The sequence below is a fragment of the Tamandua tetradactyla genome, chromosome 7 (genome assembly GCF_023851605.1).
Source record: "Tamandua tetradactyla isolate mTamTet1 chromosome 7, mTamTet1.pri, whole genome shotgun sequence".
Taxonomy (NCBI): Eukaryota; Metazoa; Chordata; class Mammalia; order Pilosa; family Myrmecophagidae; genus Tamandua; species Tamandua tetradactyla.
In genome coordinates this window covers 124,139,331-124,160,828 of record NC_135333.1, presented here as the reverse complement: position 1 = coordinate 124,160,828, position 21,498 = coordinate 124,139,331, and the positions used below count along the sequence as shown (strand labels likewise).

Here is a 21,498-nt window from a genome sequence, read left to right as displayed (position 1 = left end):
ATTTTTCAGAGACCCAGAGTCGTGGTTGTCTATTATTTATTTCACTCTTTTTTTTTTTTCACTCAGACACATGGATTGAGACAAACAGTACAATACCAAAGAGTCATTCTCCATCCTTCCCCACCCCTGCTCCCTCTCCCCACCTTGGTATTTTAACATACACTCAAAACTGACCATGGGTGTGCGGACCTCCCCTCCACCGCCTCCAAAAAATCTCTTATCTATACCTCCAGCTTTTTCATTTCACCAAGGAAACTGGAATCTTACTTCAGCTGAATAGGAGATTGAGGAGTGGAGACAGGTGAGGTATTTGGAGGCAGGGAGGGTGCCCGGATGCTCAGGCTTGGGTGGGGGTGGGGGTGCGCTGCAGTGGGCAGAATGCCGTCCTTGGTGATGACGATGGAATGCTGGGTAGAGGAGGAGGAGGAGGCAGCATGCCGCCTGGCTCTAGCCTGGTCCTTGGGAAGATAATGGACCACAGCACTCAGGAGCCGGCTCTTGAAGCTTGGGCTGAGAAAATTGTAAAAGATGGGGTTGGCAACGCAGTGTAGCATGGAGAAGCAGTCGATGATGTCATAGAAGAAATAGAGCAGGTGGGTCATGTAGCAGTGGAGGGTGACATGGGTTCCGTGCAGCGTGAGCAGCAGCAGGGTCACGTGGTAGGGCAGCCAGCAGAAGACAAAGATGGCTATGTAGGCACACACCAGCAGGCAGTGGCGCCGGCCCTCGGGCTGCCCTGCCTGCCGGAGCCTGCAGGCCGTCAATATGTTGAATACTGTGATGAGAGGTAAGGGGAGCAGGAAGCCCAAGACGGTAATGGACAGGCTCACTGCCAGGGCCCATGTGCTGTACGTTTCGAAGGGTGCCATGAATAGGCACATAGGCTCAGCGCTGTCCACCAGCTGGATGTGGACCACCTCGGGCAGAGGGATGATGGCTGAGAGGATCCAGACCCCTGCGCACACGGCCCGCCGCGCTCGGGGCTGGTGGCGCTGCCAGGAGGGAAAGGCATTGGTGAGGGTGACGTAGCGGTCGACGCTGAGGCACACCAGGAAGAAGATGCTGCTGTACATGTTGATGAAGTACACGTAGTGAGTGAAGCGGCAGGAGAAGCTGCCCCAGAGCCAGATGTAGTCCAGCGTGACCTCCAGCATCCACACGGGCAGAGACAGGACAATGCCCAGGTCTGCTATGGCCATGTTGAGGATGTAGAGGTTCAGCAGCCCCGACCGGCCTGGGCAGCGCCAGTTGACATATATCACCAGGAGGTTCTCCACCAGCCCAACCACAAATATGGCCAGGTAGAGGACAAAGAGCACCACGCGCTTGGTGTTCTCGCTGAGCTCCACGTGGCACTCGAACAAAGTGTGGTTGAAGAAGTACAGCAGTTCCGTCCAGTTGTGGATCTCCCCAAAGTCACTGGCAGTGATGTTGGTGAAACTCTCCGGGGGGCTGGGCCCTGAGCTAGGTTTGACTGACATCAGGACAGCAAACACCTGTTGGGAAGAAGGGAGGAGTGGGAGAGAAAGGAGATCTTGGAAGCAGACTTGTGCCCCCGGGGTAGCAGGACACAAGGCCTGGGGTTTCTGGGGAAAGATTCTAGATCCGAAAACGCAAGAGAAGAACCTTTAGCATTCAAACGATGACTAAATAATTTACAACTTGCTCTCCAGGTTCAACTCAAGAGCAGAGATGGCTTTACTGAAGGTCTTCAATGCTGGGAGTTTGTGCCCAAAAGGATTTCTTCCCAGCCCCAGCGGGTCCGACCCACCTCCAGCCCCAAGTAGTCTGCAACCTCCAATTCCTTCTGGCTTTCTTGCCATTTGTGCTGTGGTAGGAGCAAATGCACACACACACACACACACACACACACACACACACACACTTCTAATCCTGCAACCTCCAACTCCTTCTGTCTTTCTTGCCATTTGTGCTGTGGTAGGAGCAAATGCACACACACACACACACACATACACACACACACTTCTAATCCAGCTTTGGGAAAACCCGTAGATTATGTGGGAAAGCAGGTTGTCTCAAAGCCCTGATTCCCTTCTTCCCTGGGAGAGGGCGACACTCACCTGAATTTCTATTGGGAAAACCTGGGCCTGGGGTCCTGGAGGGCCAGCGGGTTGAGGCTGTGGATTTGCTGCGGAATGCTGGAGGGGCTGTGGCGGTGGGGCTGGCTTTGCTGCTGGCTTCAGGGTCACCCTTCTCAGGCGGGAAGTAGCTATCACTACTTCAGGGCTGAGGCTCTGTGGGAGAGGGCCGTGTTTTTTCCTGCATTTCCCCAATCCAGTTAGAGGGGAAGTCACAGCAAAGACCCTATGTGCCAGAGGTGGGGAGGAGTCAGGCTTGCAAGCATTAAAACCCAGACTCTTCCCTCATCAGCTATGTGCATTTATCTCTTTAAGCCTCCCTTCTTCCCTCTACTAAATGGGGACCACAAGGGTACCTGCTCATAGGGGTTCTGAGAATTAAATGAGCCCTCAAGGTGAGGTGCTTAACACAGGGCACACAGCCTGTGATTAATGCTTTACCAAGATGTGTGTATTTTCTTCTCTCTGCCTCTGCTTGGACTCCCACACCTCTGTGTCTGTCTTGATTCCTACTAAAGCAAAACTGAATTGGGCAGGGGGCTGAAATAAACCTAAAAATCAGTTGAGCTTTTAATGACTGACCCTTCTGCTGCTGGTTTGTGCCCCTCCCTCACCCCCACCCCCACTGCCATTCTGCCCAGCCCTTGGCCGGGATTCCATCCCTGCCTTTGTTTTGGGATCTGGGGTAAGAATCTGGAGAGGGAGAAAAGGCTGAATATAGGGGTGGGGAAGCCTGCTGCATCAACCTTCAGGGAGGCTTGTGGAGGGGGAGGGGGAGGAGAACAGCATCCTACCCTCCCCCCACCCCATCCCTTACTGCTCCATACTTCTCATGCAGTGTGGCACCAAGCCAGTGAGAGTGTCACCGGGGGCCTCAGGGGGTCACTCCCTGACTCTGAGCCCACTCACTGACTTGTGTCGTTGTGAACATCTTGTGTTCAAGCACAAGCAGAGCTTTGTGCTTCTCAGAGGAAGGAGGATGGGCTACTTATCCCCTCTGTGGCCCAGAGAGGCTGCTGTTTCACATGAGCCATACTTTTGTCAGAGCTGCCTGGAGCTGGGCCCATATTTTGTGAGATACAAGGTCAAGTGTGTGTTGTCTGGAAGAGATTTTTTTTTTAAACTTTTAAAATCATATAATATGACATATATGCAAAGGAAAGAAAGAAAAAAGCAATAGTTTTCAAAGCACTCTTCAATAAGTAGTTACAGGACACATCTAAAAATCATTTTAGATTTTTCCTTCTGGCTGCTCCAGAATATAAGAGGCTAGAAGGAATAAATTTTTTTTATTATCATAATCAACTTTCTTTTGTAAAAAATAACATACATACAAAAAAGCAATAAATTTCAGAGTACAGCACAACAAGTAGTTGCAGAACAGATTTCAGAGTTTGGCATGGGTTACAATTCCACAATTTTAGGTTTTTGCTTCTAGCTGCCCTAAGATACTGGAGACTAAAAGAGATATTAATTTAATGATTCAGCATTCATATTCATTTGTTAAATCCTGTCTTCTCTGTATAATTCCACCATCCCCTTTGATCTTTCCAGCCCTTTCTTTAGGGGTGTTTGGGCTATGGCGATACTAATTTTTTCATATTGGAAGGGTCTGTCACTAATATAGGGTAGGAAGACGGAACCATCTGATGTTCTGGAGACGCTGGGCTAGCTTTCAGGATTTATCTGGACCAGAGACCTATCTGGAGGTTGTAGGTTTCTGAAAAGTTATTCTAATGCATGGAACCCTTGTGAAATCTTATGTATTGCCCTAGATGTTCTTTAGGATTGGCTGGAATGGTCCTGGGTGGGGTTTGGCAAGTTATGATAGGTAGCAAGGTCTAACTGAAACTTGCATAAGAGTGACCTGCAGAGTAGCCTCTTGACTCTATTTGAGCTCTCCCAGCCACTGATACTTCATGAGTTACACTTCTCTTCCCTCTTTTAGTCAGGATAGAATTGTTGACCCCATGGTGCCAGGGCTGGACTCATCCCTGGGAGTCATCTCCCATGCTGCCAAGGAGTGGAAGAGATATTTTAAATTTTTTGGTTTTCTTAAACTCTCTTCTCACGTAGCAGACCACTCTTAGCTCAAGAAACCTGCCATGTTGTGCCATGATGTGGGATGCGGTTTACTTTGTTCTTTTTCAGAAAGTTCAACTCTATGTGGAATCTCAGTTTCTATCCTAAGGATATCTTTTTTTTTTCAGTAAGAAGACTTCTGAGAATTTTTGCTGCCCTCTCTATGCCTTTGACCCATGTACAAGGAAGTCTCAGCCAGGTCAGGCACCATCCAAGGAAGACTTTATTTATGGTCTCGGGTCTCTCCATACGGATCTCATTTTCTGACTTTTGGCTGTTTTCATTCCTCTTTGGGCTGCATTGAAAAAATTTTTTTTGGCTGCATTTTAGTGGCTCATGTCTTCTGGGTTTCCGAATCCTCCACCACAGGACCTTTCCCTTCTTGGTGGAGATTTCACCCCATCCCCTCCAGCTTCACCTCTACCTACTCACATCTCCTGATGCATAGCTGCAACATGTGGAAGTGATGGTTGTTCCTTCTGGCAGAGACACAGAGAGAAAGTTGCTTCCTCAGGAAAAAGTAAGTGATAGCTCTGCAGTTTTCCTGTGGGTTTTTTTGTTTGTTTGTTTTTTTGGCGGGGTGAGGGGTTGGGTGGATGGCAGGGAGTGGTATGGGCAGCTGGAAAGAGAGAGATGAAGAGGAAGGGAAAGAGGGAGGGACAGGAGGCTAGGCTCCTTGCCAACCCAGGCAGGAGGAGGGGCAAACAGCTTTGCTTCAAGCAGCAGGAGCCACAGCATTAAAACAATTCCTGGAAATTTACTCTTTCTCCCCCCACCTCCCTTTTTTTTTTTTTTTTAAGAAAAATGTAGACAAGACATTGTGATCCACAATCAGAAAGGAAGGAAGGTACCAGGGAGGAGGTATTGAGAGGTACAGATAAAGGCAGACAGGAGAGGGCAAAGGACTTGTGCCTGGACCCTGGAGGAAAGGGTGAGGCAGTTTGCCCCAGGAATTCCCCTACTTGCCTGGCTGCATGGCCAAGAACTCTACCTGCTATGGTGGAGGCAGGTGGGTGGGGAGAGGCTGAGGCTGACAAGTTCGGCAGAGACTGCATGTCCATCCCCCGGCCTGAGCTCCCAGAAGCCAGGTCCAGCTGAGGGGTTGCTCTACCTTTCTGTTAAGTCTTCCCCATGCCAGACACAGACTTGTCTGCCTGGTGGCACCAGAGAAGGGTCTCCATAGGCCCCCCCTCTCCCCAAAGAAACAGGTGGCCCAGCTCCCCTGTTCTTGGCTCTCTCTGCTCAGTTCTTCCCTTCTCACTCACTGATTCGGTTTGTTGAAGCTGACAAAATACAATATGCCAAAAATGGGTTGGCTGTTACCATGGAGATTTATCAACTTACAATTTAAAGTTCTTAGGCCATGAAGAAAATCCAAAGTTCCCACCCACAGTAGGTCTGCACTCACAGGAATGGAGTAAAAGAACATGACAACTTCTGGAGTACATAACAGCTTCAAACTACCACACTCACTCTACACCAAGACACACTGGAGTAATGCCAGATTGGGTATCAGACCTAGCTTTAACCACTGTCCCACTGCTCAGTTGCTGTGTGACTTTGGGCAAGTCACCTAACCTTTCCCTGAGCCACAGTTTCTTTACATGTTAAGTGAAGATATTAACGCCTCCCTCACAGGGTTATTTTATGGGATACATGAGATAATCTATAAAATGCTTGTCATAAGTGTGCCCTTTCCCTATTTCTAGGGACAAGGAAGAAGAGATCTGCTGTTGTGGAATTGGTCTTGGGATACCTCTCTCTATTTCCACCACCAGCAGCCAGTTTTTCTTTTTTTTTTTTTCTGAATTGCATGAACACCAGCTTCCTCTTTTATAAAGTTGTCTGGGGCTGTGTTTCTTACACAGAAGGGCAAGAACATTCCCAAATGCCACTATAAATCACCACGAAGTGATGTAATAATAGTAACAGCGTTTATTGAAACACTCACATTTCACAGATGTGGTTGGTTGTAAGGTGCTTTACATGTATTTCCTTACTTAATCTTCATAATGCCTTAAAGAGGTGGGCACTATCAAAGTGGAAGAAGCTGAGGCACAGAGAGGTTAAATAACTTCCCCAGGTCACGCTGCTAATAGTTTGATAAACCTGCATTTTAAGGATTCTTAACCTGGATTCCCTGCATCTAATAGCTTTAGGTGGTCTATACATTCCCTGAAAGTATATGCAAAGCTTTGTCTGTTGTGTTATATACATTTTTATGGGGGCTTAGAGCCCTCCTTAGATCCCCCCAAAGAGTCTGTGACATCCAAAAGTTTAAGTATGATTTACACCCAAAGCACAAGTGACAAAAGAAAAAAATAGTTAAATGGGACCTCCTCAAAATGAAATATCTTTGTGCTTCAAAAGACTTTGTCAAGAAAGTGAAAAGGCAGCCTACTCAATGGGAGAAAATATTTGAAAACCACATATCTCGTACAGATCTAATGACCAGAATATATAAAGAAATGCTATAACTCAATACTAAAAGGACAAACAACCCAGTTTAAAAATGGGCAAAAGACTTGAACAGACATTTTTCCAAAGAGGCTATAGAAATGGCTAAAAAGTATGCTCAACATCACTAGCTATCAGGGAAGTGCAAATCACGTCTGTAAAATATCTTTTCATACCGACTAGAATGGCCTCTATCAGAAGAACAGAAAACTACAAGTGTTGGAAAGGACGTGGAGAAGTTGGAGCACTTCTTCACTGCTGGTGGGAATGTAGAATGGTGTAATCACTTTGGAAGACAGTTTGGAGTTCCTCAGGAGGCTAAGCATAGAATTGACCCAGCAATCTCTCCACTAAATATATACTCAGAAGAACTGAAAGCTGGGACATTTGCGCACCGATGTGCATAGTAGCATTCATAATTGCCGAAAGATGGAAACAACTTAAGTGTCCATCAACTGCTGAATGAATAAACTAAATGTGGTAAATACAAATGATGGAATATTATGCAGCTGTACAAAGGAATGAAGTCTTGATGTATGTGACAACATGGACAAAACTTGAGGAAATAATGCTAAATGAAATCGGCCAAACACAAAGGACAAATATTGTATAGTCTCACTAATATGAACTTCTATGAACTTCTTATAATGAGCAAACTCATGGAGTTAAAATTTAGAATGTAGCTTGCCAGAAGATAGAATGAGGGTAGATAATAGGGAGCTGATGCTTAATTTGTTCAGAATCTTTAATAAGGTTGATTGTAAAGTTTTGAAAATGGATAGAGGTGATGGTAACACATTATTGTGAGTGCAATTAACAGTGCTGAAATATGAGTGTGCATGTGCTGGTGGCCGAAAGGGGAAGTTTAGGGTCATATATGTCACTAGAAAGAAAGCTAGAGGATAAAGCATGGGACTGTATAACAAGCGAAGCCTGTTGTGGATGATAACTGTGGTTAATAGTACAAATATAAGAATGTTCTTTCATGAAGTAGAACAAATATACATCATTATTACAAGATGTTAATAATAGGGTACTTTTCTAGTTTGCTAGCTGCCGGAATGCAACACACCAGAGATGGATTGGTTTTTAATAAAAGGGGATTTATTTAGTTAATGTATAGTTCTTCAGAGGAAAGGCAGCTAACTTTCAGCTGAGGTTCTTTTCTTACACGGGAAGGCACAGGGCAATCTCTGCTGGCCTTCTCTCCAGGCCTCTGGTTTCCAACAACTTGCCTCTGGGTGATTCCTTTCAGTATCTCCAAAGGCCTGGGCTGAGCTGCGAGTGCTGAGAAGAGGTATACTGACCTGCTTTTGCTGTGCTACATTGAGCTCTCTCATTTAAGCACCAGCCTATTAAATCAAACATCATTCATTGCAGCAGGCATGCCTCCTAGCCGACTGCAGATGTAATCAGCAATAGATGAGCTTCACATGCCATTGGCTCATGTCCACAGCAACAGAACTAGGCATCTTCACCTGGCCAAGTTGACACCTGAACCTAACTACCACAGGTGGTAAATGGGAAAAGTACAACTCATGCAAACTATGGACTATAGTTAATAGTAACACTGTAATATTCTTTCATCAGTTGTAACAAAGGTAGCATACCAATGCTAGTGTTAATAATAGGAGTGGGGATTAAGGGGTATAATTCTTTTTCCTTTTTGGAACAATGAAAATGTTCTCAAATCGATTGTGGGGATGAATGCGTAACTCTGTGAGTATACCAAGAGTACTGATTGTACACTTTGGATGAATTGTATGTAAATAAAACTTTTTTTTTTAAAATACCCTGGAAGAGGGACTAAAGGACAAGGCTAGGATAAAGAAGCGGGGTAGGGCATCCACTTTCTGTGAAGGTGATTCGGCCCTGGGAATTCTAGGATGAGTGTGATGATTCCGGGAGGGATGTAAGAAGGGGAAGGTGAATTGTCTTTGCCCTTTACATCTCCCCACCCCCCACCCATCCTTCCACGAGATGAAGGATAACTGTTTCCTGTCTATGATTTCCCAAGAGACTAGGAGTTGCAACAGTAGTCTAAGGAAAAGGAAGCTTAGAAAGGCTGATAAGAGGCTGGAAGGGCCTCAGATACCATTTCCCCCAGGGAAACTGACACCACCCAGCAACCTCCCACCAGGCCTCAGCTCTTCCTTCTTCCCTCCCCTAGCTTCTGTCCCTCCCTCACATTGCCCCATCTCCTGACCCCCAGCCCCTCAGTAGGCTCCTCTGTAGATGTGATAACAGTCCATCGCTGATTCCAGATTTATTCTGTTTTTGCTAACTTTCGTTGAATGTCTACTGTGCATTAGACAGAAATTTCCCTTGAGTTCCCCAGTGCTTCCTGGGGCCCTGATTTTCTGAGGTTTCACCATTTTGATGAACATGTGGATTCCTAGACTTCCCGAAAATTGGCATTGGGAGTCCTCTAGGAAGTCATCTTGGCTCTCCTCCATTATAAACAGGGGGAAATGGAAATGCCAGGATGTCAGGGAGTGTCATCAGACAATGAAAGAAATTCGGTGAAAGTGCAAAGTGAAGTCTGATATTTCAGTGTCATCTACCACCTCCCTCATCATTCTTTCATCACTGTTAGATGCTCTGAATTGCTGGGTGTTGAAAGTTAAAAAATGGCAAGACCCAGTCCCCGCCCTTAAGGAACTCTGAGTCCAGCAGTGTTCTAGTGTTCAGCCCACTCAAGACACAAACTGGAGCTTCTAGATTTCCATAATTCTTCTTCTTTTTTTTTTTTTTTAACTTTTTTTTTTATTGTGTAGTATGACATATATGTGAAACAAAGAAATAAAAAAGCAATAGTTTTCAAAGCACTCTTCAACAAGTAGTTACAGGACAGATCCCAGAGTTTGCCATGGGCTACCATATGATCCTCTCATATTTTTCTTACTAGCTAATCCAGAATATAGGAGGCTAGAAGGCTTATTTTTTTTATCATCACAATCGACTTTTTCCCTTCTTTTTTTTTTTTGTGAAAAATAACATATATACAAAAAAGCTATAAATTTCAAAGCCCAGCACCATAATTAGTTGTAGAACATATTTCAGAGTTTGATATAGGTTACAATTTCACAATTTTAGGTTTTTACTTCTAGCTGCTCTAAAATACTGGAGACTAAAAGAGATATCAATTTAATGATTCAGCATTCATATTCATTTGTTAAATCTTGTCTTCTCTGTATAATTCCACCATCCGCTTTGATCTTTCCAGCCCTCTCTTTAGGGGTGTTTGGGCTATTAGCGATACTAATTTTTTTTATATTGGAAGGGTCTGTCACTAATATGGGGTAGGAAGATGGAACTATCTGATGTTCTGGAGAGGCTGGGCTAGGTTTCAGGACTTATCTGGAACAGGGACCCATCTGGACGTTGTAGGTTTCTGGCAAGTTACTCTAGTGCCTGGAACCCTTGTAGAGTCTTATATATTGCCCTAGGTGTTCTTTAGGATTGGCTGAAACGGTCCTGGTTGGGGGTTGGCAGGTTATGATCGGTAGCAAGTGTAACTGAAGACTGCATAAGAGCAACCTCAAAAGTAGCCTCTCGCCTCTATTTAAACTCTCTCTGCTACTGATTACTTTATTCATTATTCTTCTTTGCATAGAAGACAATGATTGTTATAAGCTAGACACAAAAGGACAGATAGTGTATAATCTAACTGATTTGAAACTATTTGAATAAGCAAACTCATAGAGTCAAAATCTAGAATATAGGCTACCAGCAGATGGGGTGGAACAAGGGAATGGAAAATTATGACTTAAAATGTACAGGGTTCCTATTTGGAATGAAGGAAATATTTTGGTAATGGATGGTAATGATAGTTCCAACGGCATTGTGAAAGCAATTAACAGCAGTGAAATATACATTTGGATATAATTAAAAGGGGACGTGTTAGATTGTATATATGGTAACAGAATAAAATGTTTTTAAAACTACATGGAACCGGGCGGGCCGCGGTGGCTCAGCGGGCAAAGTGCTTGCCTGCTATGCCGGAGGACCTCGGTTCGATTCCCGGCCCCAGCCCATGTAACAAAAACGGAGAAACAGAATACAATAAAACAAGAAAATGTTTAAAAATGTTTCCCTTCTTCCTTCCTTCCTTCCTTCTATCCTTCCTTCCTTCTCTCTAAAAAAAAAAAAAAAAAAAAAACTACATGGAACCAAACTACACAAACAGGGCGCCCTAAATTAAACCATCAACTTTAATGGTGCAATTATAAAAGTGTGCTATCGTCAACTGTAACAAATGTTCCACAACTTTGGAAGGTGTGGGTCGTAGGGTAGTATGTGGGAATCCTTTATTTTATGCATGGTTGTTCTGGAAACTCACAACTTCTCTAATTAAAAACAAACAAAAAAAGCAATGATTGTTGAGCCATTTTGTAGTCCCTGGGAGAAAGAGGTTTGGGCCCACCTCCAGGAGTCCTCTCCAGAATGTTAGAGAACTGTGGACTGGTCAGGCCTCTGGTTTCTACTAGGACCTCCTGAGGGATACAAGCCAGTTGCTGCCGGGCTGGACCTGAGGCTGCGTCTGGAGCCAGCTGTCTTGCAGGGAGGGCAGGAGAACACTGACACAGAAGCCCAGCGTTGTCTCCCAGCCCCTCAGCTCTCCAGGCCTTGTTCCTCAGAGTCCACTGGGTTTCACTTCGCTTCTTCCGTTTGCAATTCTGATCATCTCTGAGGAGCAGAGAAGGCTGTGCCCTCTTTAGTTCTAGAGGCCGTGGGCTTAGCAAGGTGCTAAGTCTGGGAGGCTAGGAACAGGTTTGTACAATTTACCCGTCATCTTGTCCCTTCCCGGTCTCCAGAATTGCTCTAGATGACCCATGTCGGGGGCTACCGGGGGCTCCCTGATACTGGAGAGATTGGCCACTGCGGGAATGGGCAGAGGCTCCACATTGCAGCGGATCCCGGGGGGACGTCCAGCCGACACCGCAGTGACGCGCAGTGACCACCAGAGGGCGCGCGACTCCACTCGGGCTCTCCGGTCCCCTCTCCCAGCTCGTTCCCTCTTCTTCTCTTATTAAGGGACAGACTGTGATAAATATGGATAGCGGATGTCGCCCGGCCTTTGAACCCCTGGGTTCTCCTGTCCCTGCCCCACTCCCCTACCTCCACGCCCCTCTTCACCCCACCCCACTGTGGTGAAATGGTGGTAGTTATCCCCACCCTCGTCCTCCATGGACAGTTTCTCTAGGATCCAGTCGCTAGTTCTTCCTTTATCCCCCTCAGGAGGCAGCTCCCCCATGCACTCCGTCTGAGCCTTTCCAATAATTAGGTTTTAGAGCCCTCAGTGCTTGAGTGAGATTTAGGCCCCCCCCCCCCCCCCCCCCGTCTGTGCTACCCTTGTCGAACTGAGTCTTGGTGACAACACTTAGGAAATGAAGCTGAGAAGACGATTTCTACTTTCCAAGTCTCCATACCTCAGGGGCAGATTCTGGACATAAGTCTGGTCAGGGGAGGGCCTCCGGAGAGGCAGAGGGCAACATGATTGGCCACTAGGACTGGTAAAAGGGCATTTATAGGAGGTGAAAGGGTCAAGCCCCTCCACCTGCTCTGCATTCCATTCGCACCTTCCAGCAGCTCTGAAAAAGGTCATTACTGCATGTGTCCAGCCATCATTTCCTGTCTCTCCCCTTTCTTTCCCTCCGTGGTCAGGCCCCCTCTTTGCCACCTGGTACTGCCTTCTGCCCCACAGAAGTCTGTATCAGGAGGGGACCTACTCCTTTACACTATTTCACTTGCTCCTTCTAAACCTAGACAAGTTGACAGTAAATTGGTTTTCTGAGGAGCAGCATTTTGTGTGCAAAGCAAGATGATGGAACCCATGATGGTGAGTCACATCCAAGACAAGTACGGCTTCATCATGGGCTGTGACTCGGGCTTCGGCAACCTGCTGGCCAGACAGCTGGACCTGCGAGGCCTGAGGGTGCTGGCTGCGTGTCTGATGGAGAAGGGGGCCGAGCAGCTGAGGGGTGAGACAGAGATTCTGGATGTCACCAAGCAGAGAGCATTGCTGCAGCCACCCAGTGGGTGAAGGAGCGTGTGAGGGACGCGGGTACCACCTGGCACCTGGTTGTTTCTGTTTCTTCTCTGTCTGCGAAGGGAAGCCCTCTCTTGTGCTGCCTGGGAAGATTCCCAACTTACTGTGATCTTCCAGGGCTTGATTTTCCTTATCTTCTTACCCTAGCGAGAGTAGAAATCTTAGGTCATTGGCCCCTCTCAATATCCCTCTGAGCCTTCCATGTAATTCCACGTGATTCTCTTCTCTCCCCAACCCCCTGACCTCTGAACACTGTAGTTTTGCTGAGTGTTTGCACTGATGGGAATTCGTCCTTCCATAAATCATTTTTATCTCCTTCTCTCCCTTTAAAGATCAAAGTTCTGGTGTGCTTGACATGACCTCCAGGTTTAGATGAGCCCAGTGCTTATTCGGGACAAATTTTGTGAAGGAGGGTGGCACTGAGCTTGGCTTTGAGGGCTGGCATTGGGGAGCTTGCGGTGGGGCCGACAGAAGCTGGGCTCAGGTTCACATTTTTTAATAATCATCTTTTTCTGTGTAAGCTTCCAGCTGTTACAGATGAGGCCACTGAGGTATGCAACGCTAAGGTACTTGCTTCTGGTGAAGTAATTAGTAAGGGGCCCTATTCTTTTTACTGCATTTCCCTGCCTGTCTCTTTTTAGGGGATAAAAGAACAGGTTACTTATTCCCTTTCTTGAATAATTAAAACATATGCATGATGGATGTTTTAGTTTGTTAAAGCAGCCAGAATGCAATATACCAGAAACAGAACGGCTTTTAAAGATGGAATTTATTAAGTTGCAAGTTTACCATTCTAAGGTTATAAAAACGTTCAAAGAGACCTTGGCTCAAGAAAGGCCTATGGGACTGGAGTACTTCTGTCAGTTGGGAAGGCACACGGCGACGTCTGCTAGCTTTCTCTCCTACCTTCTCATTTCACAAGGCTTTCCTGGGGGTGTTTTCTTCTTCATCTCCTGAGGTCTCTGGCTGTGTGGGCTCTGAAACTTTTTCCAAAATGTTTCCCTCTTAACGGACTCTAGTAAGCAACTCCACCGTGAATGGGTGATGACACATCTCCATGGAAACCATCTGGTCAAAAGGTCCCACTCACAACTGGGTGGGTTACATTTCCATGGAAACAAGATAAAAAAGATCCCACCCAATAATATTGAATGAGGAGTAAATAACATGGCTTTTCTGGGGTATACAACAGTTTCAAACAAGCACAGTGGAAAATACAAAAGGTATAAATATACAAACTTGGTCTGACCATAGCCCTCCCATCCAGAGATAAGTGATAATTACTGTTTAGGTTTGGTGTGTTTTGTATTATTTTATGTATATATATATAGTTTCATATCCTATTCTTTAGTTAAAATTCTCAACAGTTTTATCATAAAAATTTTTCTAGAACATAATATCCAATGTCTTCTATATCCCAATCTAATGATATCAGTATATTGATTGCATCAGACTCTTACTGGTGTGTGTTGAAGTTCTTTCCTTGCATACATAATATCTTAATAAACATCTTGTATAGGGGTTGGGTCACATTCTCAGGGACTTTTCTAAAGTAAAGTAAAATAACTGGGACAAAGACCTTGGCCAGGGAAGGTTTCTGAGCAGGAGAGAGACTCATTTCTCCAGGCCTCCTCTCCGTGTGAGACTCCTCCCAGCTCATGCTCCCTCCTCCCTCCTAACTCAGCCCAAGCTCTGCTCTTGCTGTCCCGAGGTCCACAGTTCAGAAATCTGACTAGCTCGAGTTGATGGGGTTGTGATTATTTTTTTCTGCATATCTTTCAGGGAAGTTCTCTGAAAGCTGGGTGGGCTGGGGACGGAGGGGGCTGGGGCGATGGCAGCCATCTAGGCGAGTATGGGGTTGACCATCTATGGGAAGAGAGGGTGGGATCTGAAACGTAGGGTGTGTGGGGTGCGGGGGCCTTACTTTCCCTCCAAAACCTAAGGATCCAGCCCTCAATTCCCCATCATAGAGGGTGAGGCAAAATAATATTGCTTCTGAACTGATGCAGGTTGTTTGAAGGGCAGCTCTCCTGCTGTGAAATGCAGGCCTCTCTCCAAGTTTCCCCAAACTCTATGATTTTAAGTCTGTCTTTCCCAACCAGAGCAGGCTGGTAATTATTGGAATTATTTCCATTCTTCTTATTTTTTCACATCTCTTTCTCTTCTCTTGCTTTCTTCTCTGGCTCTACCATCTCTTCCTCTCCCTCCATCTCCTTATCTTCTTTCTCTTCCTCCTCGCTCCCTTATTCCCTCAATATATATTTCTTGAATTTACCTTTTTTACTCAAAATCCATCCACACTTAATACAAACGTGGACAATGGCCTGCTGGGTGCCAGGCCTGGGGGCTGGAAAGATGAGGAGGGAACTTCTGTGCCCTCCAGGAGCTCCAAATCAATGCCCACCTCGAGACACTCGGCCAGTGCACCTTGATTTCATCAACTTCTACCCCTCCTAATAGCACGTAGCATAATGGTTACTGCTCAGTACACAGGAACTCAATTGGAATGAGCATTTGAACCATGACTGTGCACAGAAAGGACAAGCCCTCATTGTGTCTCTTTCTACTATTTTCAGCTCTAGGGCCTGGTGAATAATGCTGGCATCTCCATGGCCAGGGCACCCAGCTAGTGGCTGACCAAACAGGACTTTGTGAAAAGGCTCTATGTGAACCTGTTGGGGGCGGTGGTGGTGACGTGGGGCCTGCTGCCCTGCGTGAGGAAGGCGAGGAGTCATGTGATCCACGTCTCCAGTGTCATGGCTGGCTGTCACTTGGCAGTGGGGGCTACTGCATCTCTAAGAGTGACACAGAGGCCTCTCCAGACTCTCTCAGGTATTGGATTGGGACAAAGGTCCCTCCCTGGGTTCTCCTGCTTCTGTCCTTCTGGGGAGCCATTTCTAGGGGTTCATTTAATCACAGTATTAGAGCCTCTGCTTCAAAGCCCTTAGTTGTCTCCACTTGTGCTCCATTCTCTCTGTTTCTGGATTCCAGAGGCCATTTATTTCAAGCTGAGAAATAAATGCTGAGAGTGGAGGGGAGGATGGAGTGGGCATCATAGAGATGATTAAGACACGAGTAGGTGGGAGCCCACTTTCTCCTAGGGGAGATGGTACATGTACACACTAAAAGACAACTGAAGATGGAGAGCTTACCCACTTCCCTTAGCCCTTAACCCAAACTTGTCAAGCCTGCCGGGTTGCAGTGTTCAGACCTGATGTCTACACGTTATACTGACCAGCCAGACATGGTGCTGGTGCGGAGACATGGGAGGGGCCACATGCCTGCTGGTGCTGCTTGTGCTCCGCGGCGGCCACGCTCTCACCTACACACACACACACACACACACACACACACACACATACACATACACACACACACACACACACATACACATACACACACACACACACACATACACACACACCCCAAAACATGTTGTTTATTTAGATCTTCAAACTGATTTTTTGTTTGCTTGTTCTATCTGTTACTGATTGAGACATTTCAAAATGTTCAACTTCATTGTGGATATGTGTATTTCTCCGTTTGGTTCTGTCCTTTGGTTGATATATTTTGAATTTATTGCTATCTGGCTGTATTTTTAGTATCTATTAATATTATCTATTCTTGTTAAATTGACTCTTTTACCCTTATAAAAATCTCCCTCTCTTGTAACTTCTTCCCTGTTGTGGGGCGCACCGAAAGAGAGACCACACAATTCAAAACTGCAAGCCAATTTGGAGTCTTTATTAGCCGGCCAGCAACTGCCTCAGAAACCTCCAAGAAAGAGGATTCAGAGAGCAGCCCCCAGAGGTTTCCCAGGTGTGCTTATAAAGGCTAACATCATGCTGTGGTTTTTTGCAGTTGCTAGCAAGCAAGCGGTTCATGGAAGCAGAAGAATGCTGTTAGCCGTTGCCAAAACCTATCCCATTCCCACAGTTTCTTAGCATTGGTTATTGTTTAACTCTCGGGGACATTCCGCCCCAATGGTGTGGGGACTCTCCCTGCTTGGGCCTGATTAATTGCTCCTGGCCCTCCACACTGCAAGCCAATTATTTATTAGCCAGCCGGCGACTGCCTCAGAAACTCCCAAGAAGGAGGATTCAGAGAGCAGTACCTAGAGGTTTTCAAGGTGAGCTTATAAAGGCTAAAATTATTAAAATTTCCCAATGCCTTTGGTTCAGGGTAGTTTTACTATGATGTGCCTAGGCGTGCTTGCTTGAGGTGTTTAGAACTTCTTGAATATCTGACTACTAATGTCTTGGCAGTTTTGAAAAATTCTCAGAAGTCTTATCTTCAGATGTTGATTCTGTTTAAATTTTTTTTGGTTCCCTCCCTCTGGAACTTCAGGTATATGGGAAAAATTTTTCCATGGCCCATATGTGTACAGCATTTAATTCTCAGTGTGCTTCCACTAGGGTATTTTCTACTTAGCCAAAAGTAACTATTTTATTCACAATTTAAATATTGTTCAGTTCTAGACTTTTTACTTAACTCTTTTTAAAAAAACATAGAGTCTAGCTCTCTGGCGAAGTTCTACATCTCCATCCTTGATAATTGCAGAGATAACTGGTGATTGCTCCAACTGTCACTTAACTCTTTTAAACAATTTTTACCCCTTTTTATTTTTCTATCTTTTTAATCTGAAGTGTGCTGGTTTGAAAGGATGTATGTCCCCTAGAAAAGCCATGTTTTAATCAAAATCCCATGTTGCAAAGTTAGAATAATCCCTATTCAATACTGCATGCTTGAATCTGTAATTAGATCATCTCCCTGGATGATATGATTTAATCAGGAGTGATTGTTAAACTGGATTAGGTGATGACATGTCTCTACCCATTTGGGTGGGTCTTTGATAAGTTTCTGGAGTCCTATAAAAGAGGAAATATTTTGGAGAAAAAGAGATTCAGAGAGAGCAGGGAATGCTACAGCACCACAAAGCAGAGTCTACGAGCCAGCAATCTTTGGAGATGAAGAAGGAAAACGCTTCCCGGGGAGCTTCATGAAACTGGAAGCCAGGAGAGAACGCTAGCAGATGACGCCGTGTTCACCATGTGCCCTTCCAGCTGAGAGAGAAGCCCTGACTGTGTTCTCCATGTGCCTTCTCACTTGAGAGAGAAACCCTGAACTTCATCGGCCTTCTTGAACCAAGGTATCATTCCCTGGATGGATACTTTTGATTGAATATTTCTATAGACTTGTTTTAATTGGGACATTTTCTCAGCCTTCCAACTGTAAACTTATTAAATTCCCCTTTATAAAAGCCATTCTGTTCCTGGTACATTGCATTCTGGCAGCTAGCAAACTAGAACATGAAGCCATTTAAGCAGTTTTTTTTGGCATGCCCAGTAATTTTTGATTGAATACCAGCTATTGTTTATGAACCACTGTGGGGGGTTATCTTTCTTCAGGGAGTGTTATTGTTCTCTGGCATGCTGATGAAATTCTGGCAGATGACCTTAATTCAGTAGAAAGTAGGCATATCTTTTGTTAGGACTGTTCTTTTCAGGATGTCCTTTTCTCTTAGGGCATAACCTTTATTAGGCTTCAACTGGCAGCTAGCCCATTTTCATGGCCTTTCCACCTGAGTGGGCCCCAAATCCCTCCTCTGATTCCTCAATTTTGGGTCACTGTTGAAATTTCTGTTCAGCCCTTTAATTTTCCAGCAGCTGTTTTTAGCTTTAAGATTTTCCCAAGACAAGACCTGCCTGTCGGGGACCAAGGGCCACAATTGTTACTAAGCAGGGACAGAAGGTACAATATTTCTGGGAATCCCCCTTGACAAGATGGATCAGGATGTGTGGGGACACATCTTGGGTACCTGAAAATTTTTTAATAACAAGAAGAGAAATAGAAGCTGACTCTGCTTTGTTAAGGGCTGCATGGAGAATGCACCAAGTTCCTCTAACTCACCTTGGGCTTCAGCACTCAGTGAAGTCAAGGCTGGGGTGCAAGGTGAGGAGATTGGGGTCCTGTATGAGGGATCAAAAAGGAAATTGGGTGGATGGGGGGACACTCAAGTGACAAGGCACCTAGCTCACTGCTTTTGATTGCTTCCTCAAGCTTCATCAGGGATACGTGTCAGGAGTTTTGAGGTTTTAGGAGGAAAGAAGCGAGTTTAGCAGCTGAGGAATGGAGGCCCAATAGCACACCATGGTGTCCTGGTGACTTTGGTGGCCACTGAAGGCCTTAAGGGGTGCAGGTCCTCCTGCCACGCTGAGGAATCCACACTTTTGAGATAGGTATTAGCCACTGGTAGTGGACCCAGCCCATACCCCTCAGCCTCCTGTTCTCCTTAAAGTATGTTTTGGCTGTGGCCTCTCTACAGCCCCTCACAGAGGCAAATGGCCTGGGAGGGAAACTTGAGAAGCTCGTGCCCTTCTCTGAAGTTATCGATCAACATTGGAGGGTGGGTGAGTGTGGAGGTGAGGGGACCCCACCAGCCAGAACATACAGAACTCGGGTGCTCACTCAGCAGTTACTGGCTGGGAGAGGGAGTCCGCAAAAGGGAATCTAATTGTGGACATCGAAACCAATTTTTGTTTGGTCATGAAACGGCAGATTTCCTTAGAGCGTTTTTGCCTCTCAATAAGAGTTAAAAAGTTCATCCATGCCCAGTGATTTCAGCTGTGGCTTTTGGGGAGGGTGGATGTGGTGAAGGAGAAGACCAGGTGCCTATGGGAGCTCAAAGGATGAGTGGGATGATCTGGGGAGGAATTTGAAGAATGAGCTCAGGTTATGAAACCCTTTCATGAATTCCCGGGTAGATCACGGTCACACTATTAGATACAAATGTGGAAAACAAAGAGATGTCACTAAGGTTCTTTCAAGAAAAAGGCTCTTCCCTGGGACATTCAAGCCTCCCTCCCACCTTCTAGGGTTGTCTATGACTTTGTAGTCACCACACCTCCCTCCTCTGCCATCTCTCAGGTTCCCCAGCCCATCATCCTCTTGCCGCACTTCACAGAGCCTAGTATGAGAGTCTCTTCTGGATGCCCATGCTTTAATTTTCTGCTACTTACTGGGTTCTGGGGACAAGAATATTTCCTTCAGTCACCCAGGGCTTCCTGAGGCCATGCCTCTCTGTCTTCCTAATTTGATGATGTTCTAAGTATGGACTCAACAGAGAATGGATTTTGATAGATCCCTGAGCTGCTTACTAATTGGAGTTGAGTGGTACCTCCCTGTCATCTTTGTGTTCCTCCCTATTTGTAAAAGATTAGGAAATGAAGGTCCAGATGTCACCTTGAAAATTACAGAATTCCTTGTGAAAACGAAGTAAGGTCATTGTTGCAGTGCCATTCATTCTAAAACAACAGAGAGCCTTGTGGGCAGACACATGAATACTAAAAGTGCAAACTGACCAGACCCTGACTCAAGGGGCTCTGAGTCCATCGACGCTCTAGGAAACATCAATCCATGTTCCCTTCTCAAGAGTAAAGCAAGGGCTTCAAATATAACCTGAAACTGCTAGCTTTTTTTTTGTTTGTATATCCTTTTCACAAAATATGCACGCAGACACCAGAAAACAAACAAATACTGTGGGTTCGTTATATAACCTCAGGGATGCATGTTGGGGAGGTTTGAAGTACCCCTCCCCCAGGTTACTTTGGGCTGATTTTTGTCCCCATTCTTGCCACCACTTCCAGAAGGATACGAACTCTGATTTTTGGTGCTGGACTCCATCTGGGGGTCAGGGCAGCACAGGGGCTGGACATTAGGCCAAAACCAGGGCCGGATACAAAGGTGCTGAACTTGCCACGAGGGAACAACAATGACTTGAAAAGCAAAGTAAACCATCCCCAAGCACACCCTAGCCCTTCGGCAGGACCCCCTTCCTCCTTCTTCCTGGCCTCTTCCCTCTGGGAGGGGACAAGGCCAGGGCAGCAGTTCTGAGTATGGATGGAATCCAGACCCCTGAGTCCACAGCTGGGGCCAGGATGAAGCTGCCCTCACTCCTTCCTCTTGGTGTCCTGTCCCTTTCTGAAGAGTACAGAGGCAGACTTCAACCAACGGGATCTACACTCCTGCAGGACATGATGTGTATTCTTCATTTTCTGCCCTCACAGAAGAATTACTGTGTGGCGGGGTGGGGGGAGGGAGGAAGGGTGGGGTGCAAGCCAAATGGGGCTGATACCCAACAAATGTGGGGTTCTCTGCCTGATGCACATAACAGCCAATCCATGACACCGGGGTTTTAAAGAGAGAAAGAGCTTATTGTTACTGCAAAGCAGGCACTCAGATAGCCTATTGGCCCCCAAGTCTGTCTCTCTCAGTCTGATTTTATGATTCAAACAAGGGAAGGTGGAGTTACCATTACAATCCGAAGTATAAACAGGGCTGAGACCAAGCTAGAATGACCATGACAATAGTAGGTATAAACAAGAGTGAGGCTAGTCGAGTTTCAGTAATTTCAGGTATTAACTTTTGGCCATTCTACAACATGTAAAAAAAAAGAAGCTAACTATATAATGATTCAGTCATCATAATCACTTGTTAATTCTTAATTTCTCCGTTACAGGGCTGGGAACAGGTTTCCCCAACTCACCCTCATTTCCGGTGTGTTCAAGCACCCAGTGACGTTCGCACACCTCAGTGTCTTCAGCAGATCGAACAAGTTGGAGATAGAACAGGCGCTGACGCTGGTCCCGGTAAGGCTGAGCCCAGGCTCCCCCTGGAGACCGTCCCTGCAGGCTGCCCGCCGAGCCTCTGCGGCGCGCTGTCTCACCGCCAGGGGGCGGCACCTCCCCTGCAGCGCGCACCCCGCTCAGGAGCGTAGTACTGGCGCCAGGCTAGGCCGTCCCTCTCCAG

General features: G+C 46.0%; 2 protein-coding genes across 6 annotated transcripts in view; one reads left to right on the top strand and one right to left on the bottom strand.

The window, feature by feature from the left end:
• ACKR5 (atypical chemokine receptor 5) lies at positions 1-21,397 on the bottom strand. Of its 4 annotated transcripts, none has more exons than XM_077111092.1 (3): positions 21,236-21,396; positions 2,082-2,325; positions 1-1,496 (listed from the first exon to the last, which is right to left on the bottom strand). In XM_077111092.1, exon 3 carries the CDS (start codon positions 1,479-1,481, stop codon positions 264-266), a length of 1,218 nt encoding a protein of 405 aa, XP_076967207.1. In that variant the 5' UTR covers positions 1,482-1,496; positions 2,082-2,325; positions 21,236-21,396; the 3' UTR covers positions 1-263. The 4 variants fall into 4 exon arrangements, with proteins under 4 accessions (XP_076967207.1, XP_076967208.1, XP_076967205.1 ...); XM_077111093.1 differs by having other exon boundaries at positions 2,082-2,280; XM_077111090.1 differs by having other exon boundaries at positions 2,082-2,255.
• The window catches only part of RDH16 (retinol dehydrogenase 16), a 30,069-nt gene continuing 9,202 nt past the window's right edge, over positions 632-21,498 (top strand). The window contains exons 1-3 of one of the 2 annotated variants that reach the window (XM_077111094.1): positions 632-787; positions 4,310-4,701; positions 21,209-21,338. In XM_077111094.1, the coding sequence (XP_076967209.1) occupies positions 4,648-4,701; positions 21,209-21,338 (184 nt within the window). In that variant the 5' untranslated portion in view covers positions 632-787; positions 4,310-4,647. Of the gene's footprint in view, positions 788-4,309; positions 4,702-17,578; positions 17,840-21,208; positions 21,339-21,498 lie in introns of those variants that run through there. The other variant, XM_077111095.1, reaches the window with a different exon arrangement.

What these genes read in the sequence shown, in the direction of transcription:
- ACKR5 (XM_077111090.1), bottom strand. An exon ending in TTTTCCCAATAGAAATTCAG is followed by an intron (nt 1,497 to 2,081) that starts GTGAGTGTCGCC and finishes TCTTCCCAACAG; the next exon opens with GTGTTTGCTGTCCTGATGTC.